Here is an 18774-nt window from a genome sequence, read left to right as displayed (position 1 = left end):
TCATAAGACAGTGTATTGGAGGCGTCGTGTTTGAATATCGGATCGAGAACCTGACCTACGGACAAATATCCGGGAGATACTTTAAGCAGGCCACGACCGTTTTCGTTCTCTAATAATGTCAGCGAACAAAATAAAGAATTTTGTTGAATATTTCAGCGATAGTGAAGATTAAATTAGCAGTAGAACAGTACTGACCTTGAAGAATGTCTCTAAAGTGACGAGTACGTTTACTTTCAATATATTATTATTATCATCATCATCATCATCATGAAAACTGCATAATGAGGAGCTTCATAATTTGTACTCTTCGCCAAGTATAATTAGAATGCTCAAGTCAAGGAGGATTAGATAGGCAGGGCATGTAGCACGAATGAGGAATTAGAGGAATGCATATAAGATATTAGTGGGAAAGCCAGAAGGAAAGAGACCACTGGGAAGACCAAGACATAGGTGGCTGAACAATATTAAAATGGATCTTGATTGATTGATCTGGCTCATGATAAGGACCAGTAGAGGGCTCTTGTGAATATGGCAATGAATTTTCGGGTTCCATAAAATGCTGGGAAGTTCTTGAGTAGGTGCACAATTTGCAGTTTCTCAAGAAGGGCTCAGCTCCATGAGTGAGTGAGTGAGTGACTATTATCATCATTATAATTATGACACTTTGGAGAAAATAAGCCTATATTCTCTACGTAAAGGAGATATAACTTTGACGCAATTTTCTCTGTTCATGTTTATCGTGGCCTCATTTCCTGTCCTTCCCTGTTGTAAAATGTTAGTCCTCGTGTCCTCACTTTGTATGTAGGAGATTTCTCTGTGTTCAGTGTTTGTACCTCAGTTAAACATCACCTTGTTCTCTGCGCGCCATGCTGTGTAAACACACCGATGTGTTGCAACTCAAACCAGTGTCTCTCAGATATATTTTATAATAAATGGTATCGGTTTTTACAAAGCGAACTTATTATTTCTTTTGTCCCTTCCTGTTTTTAATGTGTTATGTTACCTAACGTAGGGATAAATTGTAGCATTTAACTACATGTGTGGGTGTATTTGCCCAACAAGTTAGTACACATAATTTTGTTTGTCTGAGATGTAATTACCAGGATCTACACTATGCTCTGTCTCTATAATTGGCCTTGTAGCTGTTGACTCGGCACATAAATAATAAAGAAATGAATTAAATTGAGTTGTTATTCCTTCTAGCACGAATGGTGGAGTAGCATGGATGTCTGTGCGCGCTTATGCTATGTTTGTATTGTACTGTGTGTACTGTGTGTAGCGGCCTTGAGACTGACTTATTCCTTGTCCAAGGCGTCCTACCGACTGTGCAGAAGATTCAGGATGTGAAAAAGTGATCAAGGTCCAGCAAATGGCTCTAGAGCCATAGACAGATAGGTAATAGTTTCAACGAGTTTTAAACTGCATAATCGCGCAGGTGCGTACAGACAAATTTGCAATTCTTCCCTTCAGCACGAGAACATGTAAACCCACCTGGATATCGCTTCCGTCTTCAAGAGGATGCAGTCGGAAGAAGATGGCCCAGGGTAAAGTAATGATGAGTGAAAATGCCCAGATAATTAAGAGCACCAGCCGACATGCTCGTGACGTCATCTGCCACTTGAGTGGATAACAAATGGCGAGACATCGCTCCACGGAGATAGCAACGAGGGTGTTGATCGAGGCACTGACCGACACCCCTTGAAGATATGGTACCGTCTTGCAGATCACCCATCCCATGATCCAGGCTGCAAACAAAGCACCAGATTTTCTAATTATATATATAATCAGGCGCTATGTCGTGAAGGGATGTTGGGGAGTAGAGGTATAACTCCGCCATTGTTGATCTCGACACTAAATGAAGGTGAGTGGTCAACTGCACGCCTGTGCCGTGTTACCCTCTGAGGTAGATACTCCGGTAGCAACTGGAGAGGAGGTGGAGGGCCCATAGCCGATCTGGACATTATGGAGAATATATAAATATCTTTGTCCTGATGGGAATCGAACCCCGGTAGTCCAGGACCAAATTTTCTGCAGTAAAATTTTTGTGGATGTTTCGAACTCCTCTTCGGTCAAGTCGGGCTGACGGATAACTCGTTAACTTCTCTTCTCGAAGGATCGCTATATTTACAATTGTTTCAGATGAAGGTATATTACAGTAAGTTTTAATTTGTGAAGACCATCCGTCATGTTAATATGTTACGTAAAACACTCTTCAGTAAGTAGATTTGTATCCGTCATTGACAGTGCCTGAAAATTCATAATATAATTAGAGGAGTGTGCCAGGGAGACGCTGAGATTATGTACCTCTCCTATTAGGTTCTCTCTGGTTAGCATCCCCACTATGAGTAGGTTCTCTTTGTTAGCATCCCCACTACGAATAGGTTCTATCTGGGTAGCGTCCCCACTATGAATAGGTTCTCTCTTATTAGCATCTCCACTATGAATAGGTTCTCTGTGAGTAGCGTCCCCACTATGAATAGGTTCTCTCTTATTAGCATCTCCAATATGAAGAGGTTCTCTGTGGTTAGGAATACGTTCTCTGTGGGTAGCGTCCCCACTATGAATAGGTTCTCTCTGGTTAGCATCTCCACTATGAAGAGGTTCTCTGTGGTTAGGATCCCTACTATGAATAGGTTCTCTCTGGTTAGCATCTCCACTATGAATAGGTTCTCTGTGGTTAGGATCCCTACTATGAATACGTTCTCTGTGGGTAGCGTCCCCACTATGAGTAGGTTCTCTTTGTTAGCATCCCCGCTATGAACACGCCTGGTGACGGAACATTCAGTTTATAAAAGGACACAGGATTGTGGACAATGTTAAAAGAATTAAAACGCTTAACGCAATTTTCTTCTAACACACGATGCCAAATACGGCAATTCTCAGTGGTGTATGTGCAGAACCACTGCGTACCTCACTCGGGGCCCCAGAAACGTGTCGATTAACTGCATTTGTTTCATTTGGGCCCTCATTCACTTCAAGACCCTCTTTTTTAAATTATGCTAGCATTGCATTGTTCTTTTATGGTACTCATTCTTCATTCACTCTTTCTAAATCATAAAACCTGATTAGAGCAAACACTAATCAAATGATGCAGATGGCAGGAACACGTAGCGCACATTCGGATAAGAGAAATGCGTGCAAAATATTAGTGAGAATACCCGGAGCGGGGAGTTCCCTGATCAGCAGAGAGAGTATTTCTCTGTTTCTCAAAAAGAATTAATTTATCGCCTTCTGTTTACTTAACGGCGTTACCAGTAACTTGCCCCGTACAGCGCTAAGTAGTAGAGTGAATCATCATAATCAACTGGATTGGATGTGGAAGGAAACAGTGGTGATGTAATTTAAATCATCATCTCGGCATTCTTCTGTAGACATTGAGGAAAACTGCGAAAATTTTCAGTTAAACTAGCCGATTTCCGGGCCGAGTTAGAATACAGGACGTTCCGAATATGGAGCAGCAAATCTAGTTATTTCCTTCTTCATATGAGTAAAATTGGGCAAATATTAATTTTTCAGACGTCCTATATGTATAAAGAGTAAACACGTGGAAAACCCATCTAAACAGATCAAAAACCTTCACTCGAATTTTTTAATCCTGAGCTCCCTAAGATATTTCTGTAGATTTATTAATACAACCTGAATTTTGATCTTAAAGTAGACAGGTAGATAATTCCATTTATATTTATCTCCTTATAATACAATAATTCAGTATCATGAATTATAGAAGTTTAAGAATTCTGTCTTCTGACATTAAGAGCCGTGTAGACCCTTCAGAGCTCATCGATGTTCCAGGGAAGACTTCGCCTTCATCTTCAGGGTTGAAGAATACGCCAAGAAAGAACCCACCATGAACCTCTCGGCGTGGTATCCCAGAAGACAGAAGTCTCAGAACCACATCTGTGAGCACCTCGAATCACATGGCCAGTGAATTTAGTTACAATGAATTTCTGGATACATTGAATGGTTTTTAACAATGTGACATATTGAATGGTAAAACACATATATGTGATGTTAAGACCTTACGTGATTGCATGGAACAGAATCATTTTTGAGAAGTTGGTAGTCGCCCAATTAGTCACGAAATTTTTCACATTTTATGGAACCTAAAAGCCCATTATGTTATAAACAAGATATCGGCATTTCATTTAAGTCAATATTATCAAACTCCATTTTTATAACATCTGTTGTAAAATGTTCCTAACTATGTCTCGTTCTTCAATGTACGCTCTTTCCTTTAGGATATCGTGGTAACACTGTGCATGCATTTGTTCTCTCTCACAAACGTGGGTATCTCTTTCTCAACACATCCTCCTTGACTTGCTTCAATGTTATTTGGTAAATGTTACAGAGTATGAAGCACCTAATCACGTAATTTTCCCAATCCTCTCATCCTATCCTCTTTCTTTCTCCTAAAAATCCTCCTCAGCAACTTGTTCAAGGATATATTAGTACATAAAGTTTCGGGAAGATATCTCCTTCCTATTTTCCTTGAAATATCTCAGTCTGCGGAGAGAAAGAACCGGAAATAGGGAATTAATAGATTTGTGCGTTCTAAAATATGTACGGCTGTGTAAATATACCGCGAAAGTAATTTTCCTCATTCTGAAAAGTGTCACATAGTTTCATAATTGACACCCTCATAATTAGTAAATATCTCACTCACTCTCACTCACTCACTCATGGAGCTGAGCCTTTCTTGAGAAGCAGCCGATTGTACAGCTACTCAAGAATTTCCCAACATTTTATGGAAGCAGAAGGCTCATTACAGTGTTCACAAAAGCCCTCCACCGGTCCATATCCTGAGACAGATCAATNTATACACGGTGCCAAATCCCAGAAGACTGCTTTCTTCAATAAAATCTATACCATACTTTCCTATTTCCCTAAAATCCATTTTAATATTGTACACCCACTTACATCTTGGTCTTCCCAGTGGTCTTTTCACTTTTGGCTTTCCCACCAATATCCTATAGGCATTCCTCTTCGCACCATTCGTGCTACATGCCCTGCCCACCTCATCCTCCTTGACTTGATCATTCTCATTATACTTGGAGAAGAATACAAGTTATGAACTTCCTCATTATGCAGTTCTCTCCAACCTCCCGTCACTTCATCCCTCTTCGGTCCAAATATTCTCCTCAATATTCCGTCCTCAAACATCCTCAGTCTACGTTTCTCCCTTAATGTTAGAGGTCAAGTTCCACACCCATACAGAACCACAGGCAAAATTGTAGTTTTGTATATTCTAATTTTTATGCATTTAGACAGTAGACGATAAAACAAAAAGTTTCTGAACTTAATGGTAGCAAGCATTACTCACCTTATATGATTCACATAAACTTTGTATATATATTTATGATATTCATGACATCAAATTTCGCAAACTTTTAAATACAAATACAAATAAATATAATGTTCTTTGGTCTTGATGTTATTTTAAATTATACTGGTTAATCGGTTGATTGTTGATTGGTTAGTTTCTGCGAATGAAAACGTTTGTCCGGAAAAGGTAATTTCACTGAACAAAATTTAATCAAACTCACATGACAGAAAGCGAAGAGCCACGTGGTGGCTAATAGCTTGGAGCGCCTGCAAATGAGCTCATCGCTAAACGATATAAGCACGTGACAGTGTGACGCCAAAGAGCCTGCTGTTCACCTTCCAGAACTTATTAAACTGAGTAGTAACTTTGGGTCTGGGTAATTAGTTTCGTGTGGTTGGTATAACATTCACAACAGGTCAACAGTTTCGGCTCTTTTTAAACTCGCTGTTTTCTTGCTGTTATGAAGCGGTTTACCCCACTGACTGAATTTTAATTGGTCTCTGTCAAATCGCCAGAATAAGATAGAAATTGGGATATTCAAATGAAATATAAGCATCGTAAAAGAGAACATCATAAAAAGATAACCACAAATCTTTATAATAGCCCGAGCCGCTGTAGCTTTTAATACACGAGTAAGTAGCCATGTCCATCAAGCGAAACACGTTGAATGTGAGACTACGAAACTTCACCATTACAAATTTCGGTCATTACTGGTCATGGTCATGTTCAGAAATACTTCACATTTATGACGAACGTACAGGGGATGGACAAAAATATGGAAACACCTCGTGAAATGCATGCCTGAATTGAAGTGTTTATTTTAGAGACGTTTGTAGGTCACGCTCTTGTATCTGCCCAACGCCACTACCTGTACAACCTCCGAAATACGTTGCAAGCTTCATTTGTTGTCGAGACAGTGTTCTGTGCAGTTTTTTGTGCATCACGTCAGAGCTAACAGAATTCGAACACGGGCAAATTGTTGGGGCCCATATGGTGGGTGCTTCCGTAACCAAGGTACCCGAGGTTTTTGGTGTTTCGCGAGGCACAGTATCCAAGATTATGACCGCATACAGGAGGACTGAAAAACCCGCATCCGATAAACACCAGCGTGGACGGAAATGTGTGTTGAGTGATTGAGACAGACGAACATTGCGTAGGATTGTGACGAAAAATAAGAAGACTACAGCTGCAAAAGTGACTGCTGAACTGAATGTCACACTCACAAACCCTGTCAGCACCAAAACAGTACGAAGGGAACTCTACAAGCAGGGTATTTCTGGACGAGCTGCAATTCCAAAGCCACTCATCAGTGATCAAAATGCCACTAAGAGGACAGTGTGGTGCCGAAGTCATAAAACCTGGACTATGGAGCAATGGAAGACGGTCATTTGGTAGGATGAGTCCACCTTCATACTGTTTCCGACTTCTGGTCGAGTTTACGTCTGGAGAACGCCATCCCAAGCTTACGATCCAGATTGTTTGCTGCCAAGAGTGAAACATGGCGGGGTTCGATCATGGTATGGGCAGCCACATCGTGGTATTCTGTTGGACCCATCATTACCCTGCAAGGTCACGTCACTGCCAACGACTATGTGACCATTTTGGGCGACCAGGTCCATCCCATGGTGCAAACTTTGTTCCCTAATGGTGATGCTATTTACCAAGCCAACAATGCCCGTGTTCACATAGCTCACATCGTCCAGGACTGGATTTCTGAGAACGAAGATGAAGTGTCACGTCTGCCATGGCCCCCCCCAATCGCCAGATATCAGTATTATTGAGCCTTTGTGATCTGTTTTGGAGAGCAATCTGCGTGCGCTATCCACCTCCATCATAGATAACAGAACTTACCATTAGTTACTATAGGATTCTGACGATGGTGTATAACACACTGATCTATTGGGTTTCTGGACTTGATCCATCGTCCTGGTTTTTAAGATAACAAATAAAAACACTACGATGGACGACCAGGACGATGGATAAAGTCCAGACACCCAATATATCAGAACTTAGCATGTTTTTCAGGAAGAATGGTACAAGTTTCCCTTGCAAATCATACAGGACCTCTATTTATCCATTCCAAGGAGACTGCAAGTAGTTCTGCAAGCCAGAGTTTGTCCTACACCATATTAGTCACGGTAATGTGTTTTTTGTTGGGTGTTTCCATATTTTTGTCCATCCCTTGTATATTGACGCAGCACGTTCTGCACTCTACAACATACTTCACCGGAATAAAATATAGGCCATCGTTATATTAGTGTACTTATAAAACTGATAATATCTAATTATTTTAAGAGACGTAACATATTTAATTATATCTATATTTTAGTATAATCTCGATTTATAACAATAAAAATTCCTTCATGACGGGCTATGTTCATTATACATTAAAAAGGTAGAAACGTTAATGTTATCCCTGTAACAGGTCGTGAAGGTTCATAGGGTTGTGAGACGTTGAGGGTCCCACATTTTCTCTAAACAATCGGCTCACAGACGACGGTAAAGTTGTCAGCCTTACACGCCAGCCGCCTCCCCCCGCCCCCCGAAGAATCCTGGTACTCATTTCTGTTAGAGGTTGAGGCGACCATTGGAAGGACTGGGTAAACTGGAAAAAACATCCACATCATCGGAACACGAACCCGCGACATTCTGGCTTGTAGCATAATTATGTGTAAATTGTTTTATATAATACTGACTGTGTCTTCTGATGACGGTCAGTAGTGGCCGAATATTTTGACTGTATACCCATTGCTAGGCAACGACAACTGACAGCAAAATATTCGTTTCCAGTCGGTACCGGGTAGTTAAATAGCCAACGACGAAAGAAGGAGTAGTATTTGCGCCGACTTAATCTGCCCAGTCTGCCCTACAAATCTCACTAAATTAAGTGACTAACTACATAAATTAACATGTCTTCTGAGAAACTGAGAGTCACTTAGTTCAATGTCTATCATCTCTTATTGAATCCAAAGTTTCAGTGGTATCTTCATAGGATTTCGACACTGGACTCTAATATGAGCCAATTGAATCCATTTCATAACTTTATATACTCATATATTTCTTCAAAATATGTTTTAATATTAGCTCCATCTCCCTAATAACCTCTCATTTCAAACTTTGCAATTGAAATCTGGTGAACAGTGTAGTTTTTATTATCAGTTTGATATCCATCCATCCACTCCTGTTGCTCCCACTTGGAGCATAGGGCATCCGTGAAACGCTTCGCTTCACTTCAGTTTCTTAATCTTAGACCGTCTGTAAGACTTCCTGGACGCGAGATCAGCCCACCCCAAAAGCAGCTGCGTATACAGGACAACAAAATCACAGTGTAAACGCAGACAAACATCCATGCCTTGAGTTGGATTCGCATCTACGTTCCCAGCGTTCCAGATGGCGAAGGCATTTCATGTAGTTACTATAAGATTCTGACGATGGTGTATAACCCAACATCTCTGAAGGCATTTCATGCTTTAGACAGCGTGGCCACTATGATCTGCATTATTTTATGATACAAGAATTAAATTAATAAACATATTTAAGTACAGAAGAAAGCAGTCTTCTGGGATGTGGCACCGTGTAGATGTGGTGTTAACCAACGTTTCGGCGGAAAGTATCGCCTCCATCTTCACGGTAGAAGGAAAAATAAGAAATCCGTAAGCGAAGGGACCGTGAGAACCGGTACTGTAACGGTTCTCACGGTCTCTTCGCTTACGGATTTCTTATTCTTCATAGTCACCGCCGTGAAAACCTCAAATCTTATATTTAATTAATTCCACGAAATGAATTCGACCTGTACAGCTGAAAGTTCCATAGATTTCTAACTAATTCCTGGCTTGTTGTGGAACAAGTTGGTTCAACGCTATATTTACATCATCCCATATTGGACCCTTCCCTGAGACAGCTGAATTGGGTCCACAACCTCTTGCCCCATTTCCTTAAGTTCCATTTCAATAATATCCATTCATTTGTGCCTTGGTGATTGAAGCGATCTCTTATTTTCAATATTTTGTATGATAGTTTCATTCTTTTATGCGTTCCACATGTTCTTCCCATCTCATCTTTCTTCATTTGACCATTCTTGTAATATGTGACGATATTACTGTAAGAAACTAATTCAACTGAACGGAGTTATCCTTGAGAAACTGATAGTCGCTTAGTTGATCAAGAATTTCGCTGCTTTTGCGGGGCCCAAAAATTTATTGTCTTGACCATAATAACCCATCCATTACTAGACAACGGCTCAGCAAACACGTTCCCGTGGAGATACACTGTTGGTAAGTAGCCTGTTGTTGAGTAATACGTATAAAAATAAGCGAAAATAAAGGACCTCCATTTATAGGCAACGGAGCGGTAAACACCACTACGAATTATTGAGAGACGATCTTTTTCTGTGGGGTCCGTGCAAGGTGGATATAAGAGTGTCGAGTTCCAAAACTGGCAGAACAGATCAGAAGTTGAATGAGATGTGGAAGAAAGAGATTAGTATAAAAGCTTACAGCGGATTAAAACGTAGTTAGGCTCGAAGTGTGCTGTAGTTACAGTCAGACAGTTACAAATCCGTTGACAGGACGCGACTAGCGAACACTGGGAAGACTTAGTGTGTCCTAGTGATTTCTGAAGTGAGCAGATTAGCGTTGGCGCTAATTTTGGCGAGATAGCGATCATTGAGACTTAAGAGAGATTGTAAAAGAAGGTGTTAATAAATCTAATCATCCAATCCAGAACCCGTCATTATTGATCATGGAACCCCCCGACACGTGACAATATAATATCAATTTAAATGTTGCATTGTTAAACATTACTAAATACTAAAAGGGTGACAGGAATTTACGCAAATTAAATTCAGCATGTGACATATAGAACAATACATCGTGTTACCAAGGATAACATGTCCCTGTTTGGACAGCGGGACAAATTACAATGTTCCTTTGTGTGTCAGCCCAGGTTTAACATATTCAATTGCTTGCTGTACTCTGTGTTGAAAACTCAATACTGTAGACCGCAGTTACAGTACACATCAAACGGACAGCTTCAGGAGGCACTTAGTGAGGGAAGGAGGAAGGGAAAGGCTGGCGTGGTTCAATACGGAACTTTGACACTGATATCAGCTGTCACGGACGGTGTTTCCGAATCCGGTGAAACCGCCAGAAAGGTAAGAATATATCACAGTGGAGGATTACTTCGTTTTATTTTCTGCGAAATATCTGTGATCACGAAACTTGACGCAGTACATTCACGTTAACTAGCATAAACTTATGAAATTTGAGGTTATAATTACGTTGAATATTTCCAGAATATAGTTCCTGCGGAACTTTGGCACCCACCCATCAGACAACATCACATTCTTCTGAGCGAGTTGATTCAGTTGGTAGGTTTCTTACATTCATTCAAGAGGGGCTCGTTGGTGTGCTATCCACCTTATCGTGGTGAGGGGGTTTGAGTATGCCAAGGACCCTGAGAGCTATACCAGCGGTAGCGTAGCTACTGGCAGGGTCTCCCTTGCTGGACAGGTCAGAGGGTAGGCATCAGACGAAGAGAGACACCAAAAACTGATGCCGGAAGCAGCGTCATCAGCAGCGACTTGAAGCACAGAGCAAATGATGCTCGAGATGGTTCAAGTTCGTATAGCAACAGGCGTGACCAGAGTGGTTTGAACGGCTGCTGTACTGCGATGTGGAAAGCAAATGGAAAAACTACCACATTATCACTTTTCCTTGATAGTCTCTTTCCAAAAACAGAAGATCGCATTAAGTGGAGGAACTGTTTTGGAAGAGACTGTGGACCTGTCTGTCTGACAGATTACTGATCATCATCATCATCAGACTACCCTGTTTGAGGTTTCGTGTCTTAGATTTACGGCACGTAAAAGATCCTCATGTCTCTAGGAGACCTCTAAGCAAAATTAGTCAAAAAGTTTCCTGCTCAAGTAGTTTCCAATGCCTCCGGTAGATGGGGAAGTTATCGGGTACTATTGCCAGAAGAGGACCGACCTCGCTGGCAGAAAGGGGCTGATAGCGAGCACCAGTACCGGTAAGGTATGGCGACAGTAGAAATTAAAGGGGACGTACAATGGACTACTAGTCGCGGTGCATGGGGAAACTCACCCCCCCTAATACTGAATACTAAAAGATATAGTGCAACGTAGTAAACAAGTGAAGGTAACTTCGTAATAGAGGCAGAACTGCAGCCGGATACTTCAGCGAGAACAAATGTGAAGAGATTCATTCACAAAGAGAATAAAGACTCCATTTACGTAAGAAACGTGCCGTTGACGGGGAGATGATAAACTGAAGAGTTTTGGCGTTTCGAAAAATGTTCTACCTTCTGGGATATAGCGCCGTGTAGTCTGTTGAATGTCGGTTGACGTTTGGGAGGTAGATGTCTCCACCTTCAGGGTTGAAGAATAAGCCACGCAAGAAACCAGTATGGAACAGTTAGCAAACAGGCCTGTTTTTTCTCTGGCTTATTCTTGCACTCTGAAGATGGAGGCAACATGTTCCTCGAAAACGTCGACTGACTTAAGCGGACTAGGTACAATTCATTCCAGCCAGCGCCATGAGAACCTTCAATTCCACATAATGTTTTGTGAAAGACATGAACCTCACTAGACTAGCCGAAAAGACGAACACTCAGAGACGTCAGTGTGTAAGCAAAGTACAAAAGTTACTGTGGTAGCTGATGAAGCTACTGCACTTCACATATCCTCATGTACGTATAAAGCTTATAAAAGCAGTTTTTACCCCCAGGAAACTGGATTTCTGATTTTCAGGTGCGAAGATTTATGGTGAAAGGAATACGGCGTGTTAATTAAAACTTGTTAACGTAATGCCATTTTCATTTTACTGTTAAAGCAAATTTACTGATATCTGACACCCAGTCTCAAGCAAGCCATCATTAAGAATGAAACATATATAATTTCCGAAACATGTACAAATAATATAAATAAAAATATTTTTTTTCTTTTGCCTGGAAGATAAAATTCCATAACGTCATGAAATATCAGTTCAAAAGGATCTACCTGTTGAAGTCTGTTCCCCCACACAGAGTCTGCCAATGACGTCACTTCAGCTTCTCGTTTTGCGGTTTGTTTCTCCCAAGGAAGTCAACTGGTTTAGTTACGTGCACTTACAGACAGATATAAATTCCCTGTCTATTCCATTTAATATCATATTATGTCCGCTTTCGCAGTTATGTGCATTGTGCTTGCTTCTTTTGAAGACTTCTATTTTCTGGGATATAATTCTGTTCGGTCCGTTGAAATCCAACGGAGGTTTCGGGGAAACATGTCACCTCCCTTTTCAGGGTGAAAGAATAAGCAAAGCAAGAATATAGCATGAAACAAGTAGGAAGCTGAGCCACACCCTGAAAATGGAGATGCTGTGTTTCTCTGAAAAGTCTCTTGACTTTCAACGCAATACACTGTATTATATCAAAGAAGTTTAAAATCTTCATAACCACCGCTGTGAGAACCTTATGTCATACTTGTTTCACTGGTTCGTGTTTAATGTTTCTTTGTCTAAATTGTCTAGCGGCCGATCAGAGTGGCCGCGCAGTCTAAGGCATGAACCGTCTTCAGCCGCTGGAAGGCTGGGATCATGGGTTCGAATCCGACTAGAGACACGGATGTCTATGTGCGCTTATTCTGTGTTTGTGTTGTTCTGTGTGTAGGTAGCGGCCTTGCGTCGGGCTGATCTCCCGTCCAAGGAATTCTATCGACTTTGTACAGCTTAAGAAACTGAAAAAGCGGCCAAGGTCCACAATGGCTGTAGAGCCACAGATAGATAGATAGTGACGAATTGTAGGGCGACTGATAAATCAGAAATAATTTGTAAGGGAGAGGCAATGGTTTAATCTTGACAGTCGTCTAGGGAGACTAAAGGAAACAACTAAAGATTTCAGGATAGCAGCAACACAGAAAAACAACCTCCGTGGCTTGAGTCCGCAAGTGAAATATACCGACAGAGCGACCGCCGCTTGTTGGCGAATTTAGTGCCAACGGCTGTAACAGACTCTAAATTCGTGCACTGTATATTACATTATATCGTTGTAGGAACGCCATTCCAGTCCCTGTGTCTGAAATATCCCATGCTGCTTCCAGCAAGTTCACACTGAAATTAGGTACTGCAACGGCTGTGATCTTATTGTCTCGGAATACAGGTAAACTGGATGTCAGATAACCGTAAAGTTCCCTGTTACATACTCCGCCTTCAGGAAATCCTTTTCTGAGACCGATTAATGACCCACGTGTTGTGTTTAATTAAATTTAGATTGCATTAATTATGTGTTTAGTTGTTAAGCGTGCCTAGTAATACCAAGCTCACGACTGTTGGCTTATCCGTGTACCTCTGCACATTAGCAGTTGCCTTCCACAAGCGAGAGCATTTTCTCCATCTGCAGCCGGAAGACACGCCGTGCTGCGCTGACAGGGGGATCAACTTAATATGAACGTGCTTTAACATTTATTAAAACGATTATTTCCATTGTTTTAATTCCTGCTCTTAACCCAGTGGAAGTGAAACCTGGCTAAGGAAAACTGTACACTTCGTGTGGGTTCTGCAATTATTTTTAACTTTTAATGTTTCCTTTATAGTAGGATTTGAGGTTCACACCGCGGCGATTATAAGGATTTCTCTCTCTGTTATGTAACGCCTTGTAGACTGCTGGAAGCCAACCGACGTCTCGGATAAATATAACGCCTTCATTTTCAGAGTTTAAGAATAAGAAAAATAATAAACCAAAAGGAAGCAGACAGCATGAACTTGCTTGGTCTATTCTTCGATGATGAAAACGAAGATATTGTGACAGACTAGACCGTTTCTAGGGAAGGAATAGGTAAACATGTTCCCAAACGTTCAAGAATAGAAGCCCATTGCTGCGCAACGGCTCAAATAATACTGACTGACTGATCGTCAGTCGCAATATGACTTTGACTTTGAGAAGAAGACTGGAGAGTCAGGAACAGTGTGTCACAGTTATACCCTCCAGCACTGCGTTTCCTTTTCGTCGCCCCATATGATTTGCAGGGCTACGGTGGAGGTGTTCGAACACGCCTCTACATAGAATCACGGACACAGAGTCAGAGTCAGAGTCAGAATTACTTTAGACTGGCGGTTTACCTTCAATCAGTTTGTCTTGGCGACAAGCCCCTTGAGACTCACGACCAGCAATTATTTTTCAACTGAATACTTGCTTTCATAGTCCTTACATAACATCCTCTCTGACGAGATGATTGGTCTCTCGTTTACAATTGTTGCTAGCCCTCGCCAGCGCAGTCAATCTCAAACCTGAGTCTCCAGTGACTCATGATCATATTTTACTCTCTCAGAGTCGAGACTCCCCCACTCTGGAGGCCCAGGTCCCCGTATTTACATCCCCCAGGAACAGGTTGGCCTAGTTACCCCCCCCCAGGCACTGGGTTCCCTTTTCGTCGTCTCCTACGACTCACAGGGCTACGGTGGAGGTATTGGCCCCCGGTTCCGCACGGGGTGCTCTCAACGCATGAAGCAGAGCCTCAGGACCGCAACAAACTCACGATGGCTCTATGCGTCCTCGGCGAGAACCGCATAGAAAACACTGCTTTCAACAATTTCTCCGCTGTTGCCTCAGGTGTTCTTTGTCGCGGAAACTTGTTTATTGAGCGGTTGCCTAGCAAGATTCCATCATCACGGCTTTCAGGTGTCATGCCAGAATACATACATTTCGACTCTAGATTACAAATCAGGTATGCCAGCCAGTGATTGATTATCGACTAATAAATTGGAAAGAATGTCAGAAGAGGAATTATCACCTTCATTAAGGTAATTTCCTAATCATGATATCCGATTTCTGGGCAGAAATGTGAACCCCGGGCCTGATGAATACGAGGCAAGAATCCTACAAACTCGACCCCGATGTACAGTCTTGTTTGTTAATGTTCTTTCTAAAATCTTATATTTCTCTGCACTTTTAAACGGCGTATCAGGAATTGTCAGTCCATACATGCTCGTTCGAGGCGATCGTTGTTTTGGTGTAGATTTATAAGCGGGCAGATCGGTCGTAGGAAATGAGATCATTCTGTCATCATCATCATCATCATCATAATTATCGTTAGCCAAAGTAATCCCCATTGCAAAGGTTTCTTTCTCCTTCACGACCTGCGCACTGCAGAAACTGCACGAGCCCGCGTTCGAAATGTGACATGATCCGACAGGCGAGGGATGGGGCAAAGATGATAAGCTTATACGGGCGTGTAGCTTCCCTGGAAGCTTACAGAGGAAGGTTTTAAAGAGAGTAGGTCTGTGACTGTAGCCTAAGATGTAACCATATAATGAAGGAATAGGCTCAGATTATTATTTTCCGTAATGAAAATTATGTAATAATAACTAAAGTACCAAGGATTTTTTTAATTAACCATATCCAAGTAATTAAGTCGCTTATCTCTTCTTGTGGCGTACAGACCCGTCATTTAGCAGTGAATCTGTGAACATCGGCCGTTGCTAGGTAACGTCCGCAACATAAACGCACACAATAATAGAAATACGGAGTTTTATATGCGGTCCGCGCTGCGACCATTACTATGCAACGGTGAGGTAAACATACCTCTACATTAGATGGGCTGTGTTTCTGCGTGGTCCGTGCCGAGCCTATATAGGAAGCAGTGAAATTACTCTACAGGATTCTTTCGACAGGAAGACGTCGTTCAAGGCAGTTTAATGTCTTATCATTGTTCGTAGTTTCGAAGGGTTATAGTTACAGTAAGATTGAGGCCGCGCCATAGCTCAAGCTGTTAGTCGCTGGCTTCCCACCGCGGCGGCCCGGGTTTGATCCCGGGTCTGGTCAAGTGGGATTTGTGGTGGAAAAGTGGCGCTGGGGCGGGTTTTCTCCGAGTGCTTCGGTTTCCCCTGCCAATCTTCATTCCACCATATTCTCCATCATCATAATCACCCGGGGCAGGCTACAATGGGCCAATCAGTGGCCACCGTGCCGAGTGGACCAAGTTGATCTCCACGCCCCATTAAGCGACTAAAAAAAATACAGTAAGATTGTGTTACCACTAATTGCAGTTACAACCTGTGAGTTATTAATAAACCAATTAACAATCCGAACCCCGTCTCTAGTCACTAATACACGTGACATTATATTAAATAACAAATTAGTATCGAAGTCCTTCTTCAAAGCTAATAGTTCCTCTACCAATGCAGAAATGCCTCAGCTTTTGTCAAAAATCGTGGTTCACTTCTACGTTCACAAGAGCCTGCAACTGGTGTTTGTCATGGACCAAAATAAATCATATTCTCACCCTCCCACCCAATTTATTTCTCTTAAATTTTAATATTATCTTCCAATCTAGGTCTAGTCCTTCCAGTCATCTCTTCCTTTGGATTTTAATACCTGCGTTATCTATGTATTATCCGTCACTCCAATGCGTGTTAGAGGATCCTACGAGTTCATCCTCCTTTATATCATCACCGTAATATATCTGTTGAACAGAATAAGTTATGGATCCTCATCATGCGACCTTCTCCTACCTCCTGTTACTTCAGCCCCTTGACCTCCTGATATTCCTCTCAGTATCCTGATCTCTCGCACGATCATTCATGTTCTTGATGTAGTGCGAGAGACCGAGTTTCTTATGATAAGGCAGCGCATTACAGTTGGCAGAGCGATGGGTTATGGGCAGGAAGGAAGGGGTGAATTCCCGGCAGAAGCAAGGTTCTTCTCTATGCAACAGAGTCCAGACCAGCTCCGGGGCCCACCCAACCTCCTATACAACGGATACTGGGGCCTCCTTCCCCAAGGGTACAGCAGTCGGGGCGTAAAACTGATTATTTACGTTCATCTATTTCCGAAGTCAAGAATGGTGGAGCCATATCCCACTCCCACATAATTCTTCATTAAGCGGTCTTTATCAATTAATCCTAAGGAAAACTTTACTTACTCAGCTACGTATTTTTATTAAGCTGTTACTTAATGCTTTTAACTACGTATATGTATTATTGACCATTTTTCAACATGCACTTTTAATAAATTTAATAAATTATGTAAGAAACGTGACACGTTAGTCTCTTAACTGATACATGAATGTTAGAGCATTGCAAGAAACAATCAATGAATAATACTTGTATATGGCTACATTAGAGATCTAAAAAGGAAACAAAATACACCAGACACCTCCTTAATGATTCTCAGAAGTTTTGGAACAATGTTTGTTTAAGTATAAGAACATTATTGCCGCTGTGGTGTCGCATTGTGATCGCTTCATGCATTACACATTATAAGGTTGCATGGTGATGAAACTATGGTGGACGTAAAGATCTTAAACAAATAGCTCTAATAAACAACGCTCTCTTTGAGGAGCTAATACTCGATGATTTAATCCCCCACTTATTGGAACAGAAGTTTCATTACCGCATTCACAGTTCATAAGAATGCAAATTTGGAGCTAAGGAAATGACACAGAATATTAACTCTCTGATATTGAATTCTGAGTTCAAGTCTAAAGCACTAACTACTCGTACAAATTTGAGATATAAAACTGAAACAAAGTCATCAAATCCGAAATATGGATAACAATATACGCATATATTTTTATATATTAAGTTGTACCCTAGCTAGAACTTTAAGACCAGATGAGTAAAAAATCTTCAATCACAGTTTAACGCTCGAGAAATTTGTCTGCATTTGATGTCTACATCAACCAATCAGACGCGCGACAGTGAGATCATGTGCCTCCGACAGGCAGCGTCTTAGATTGGTCAATGCAAAAAACAAAATTANGATTATAGATTCGATTATTCGATTTATTGCACCTTGTATATTGAGAAGTGGGGGCTGCGGGTGATACAGCGCTATCGCTCATTTACACATTTTGCAGCTCACGGGTACACTCGCACTAGGATTCTCAGACTTCACTAGTCTTATCATGGCAATATATTATGATAATGATGTGATATGATAAATGATAATATACTCGTATTAAGAAATTAGGATGAACATTGGACGCATGCGGTAGCGTAGTTGGTTGAGGCACTATGCTACAAGCTAGAAGGTCCCGGGATCGAATCCCGATGAGGTTATTGTATTTTTAAATTGACCTAATCCTTCTAGCCTCACTATGGCCCTGGGGTCGACTCAACCTCTGGCAGAAATGAGTACCAAGAATCTTCCTGTGGTGTAAAGGCAGGCCGGCGGGTAAGGCTGACAACCTCACCGCCATCTGTGAGCCAACTGTCTAGAAGACGTGGGAGTCTCGACCGCCCACATCCCTATGGGCCTCCACGAACTGTTACCGAGACAGCTTTATCTTTACCTTTACCTGTATGAATATGAACACTGACACTAATATTTTTTCACTATCCATGGATCTTACAATTAGGACAAATATAATTGTGTTACTTGTAATTGTATATATTTTACTTTTCTCACTTGTTAATATTAACTTTGATTTGTGATAATGAAATTATTATTATTAT

General features: G+C 41.4%; 1 protein-coding gene across 3 annotated transcripts in view; it reads right to left on the bottom strand.

The window, feature by feature from the left end:
* LOC111874324 (neuropeptide SIFamide receptor) overlaps positions 1–18774 on the bottom strand; it is a 94349-nt gene that overhangs the window by 1880 nt on the left and 73695 nt on the right. For all 3 annotated transcript variants that reach the window (XM_023869718.2, XM_023869717.2, XM_023869719.2), the window contains one exon: positions 1492–1745. In XM_023869718.2, coding sequence (XP_023725486.1) covers positions 1492–1745 — 254 coding nt within the window. The remainder of the gene's footprint in view (positions 1–1491; positions 1746–18774) is intronic.

The sequence above is a fragment of the Cryptotermes secundus genome, unplaced genomic scaffold, assembly GCF_002891405.2.
Source record: "Cryptotermes secundus unplaced genomic scaffold, Csec_1.0 scaffold2323, whole genome shotgun sequence".
Lineage (NCBI taxonomy): Eukaryota > Metazoa > Arthropoda > Insecta > Blattodea > Kalotermitidae > Cryptotermes > Cryptotermes secundus.
This window is presented reverse-complemented; position numbering and strand designations above follow the sequence as displayed.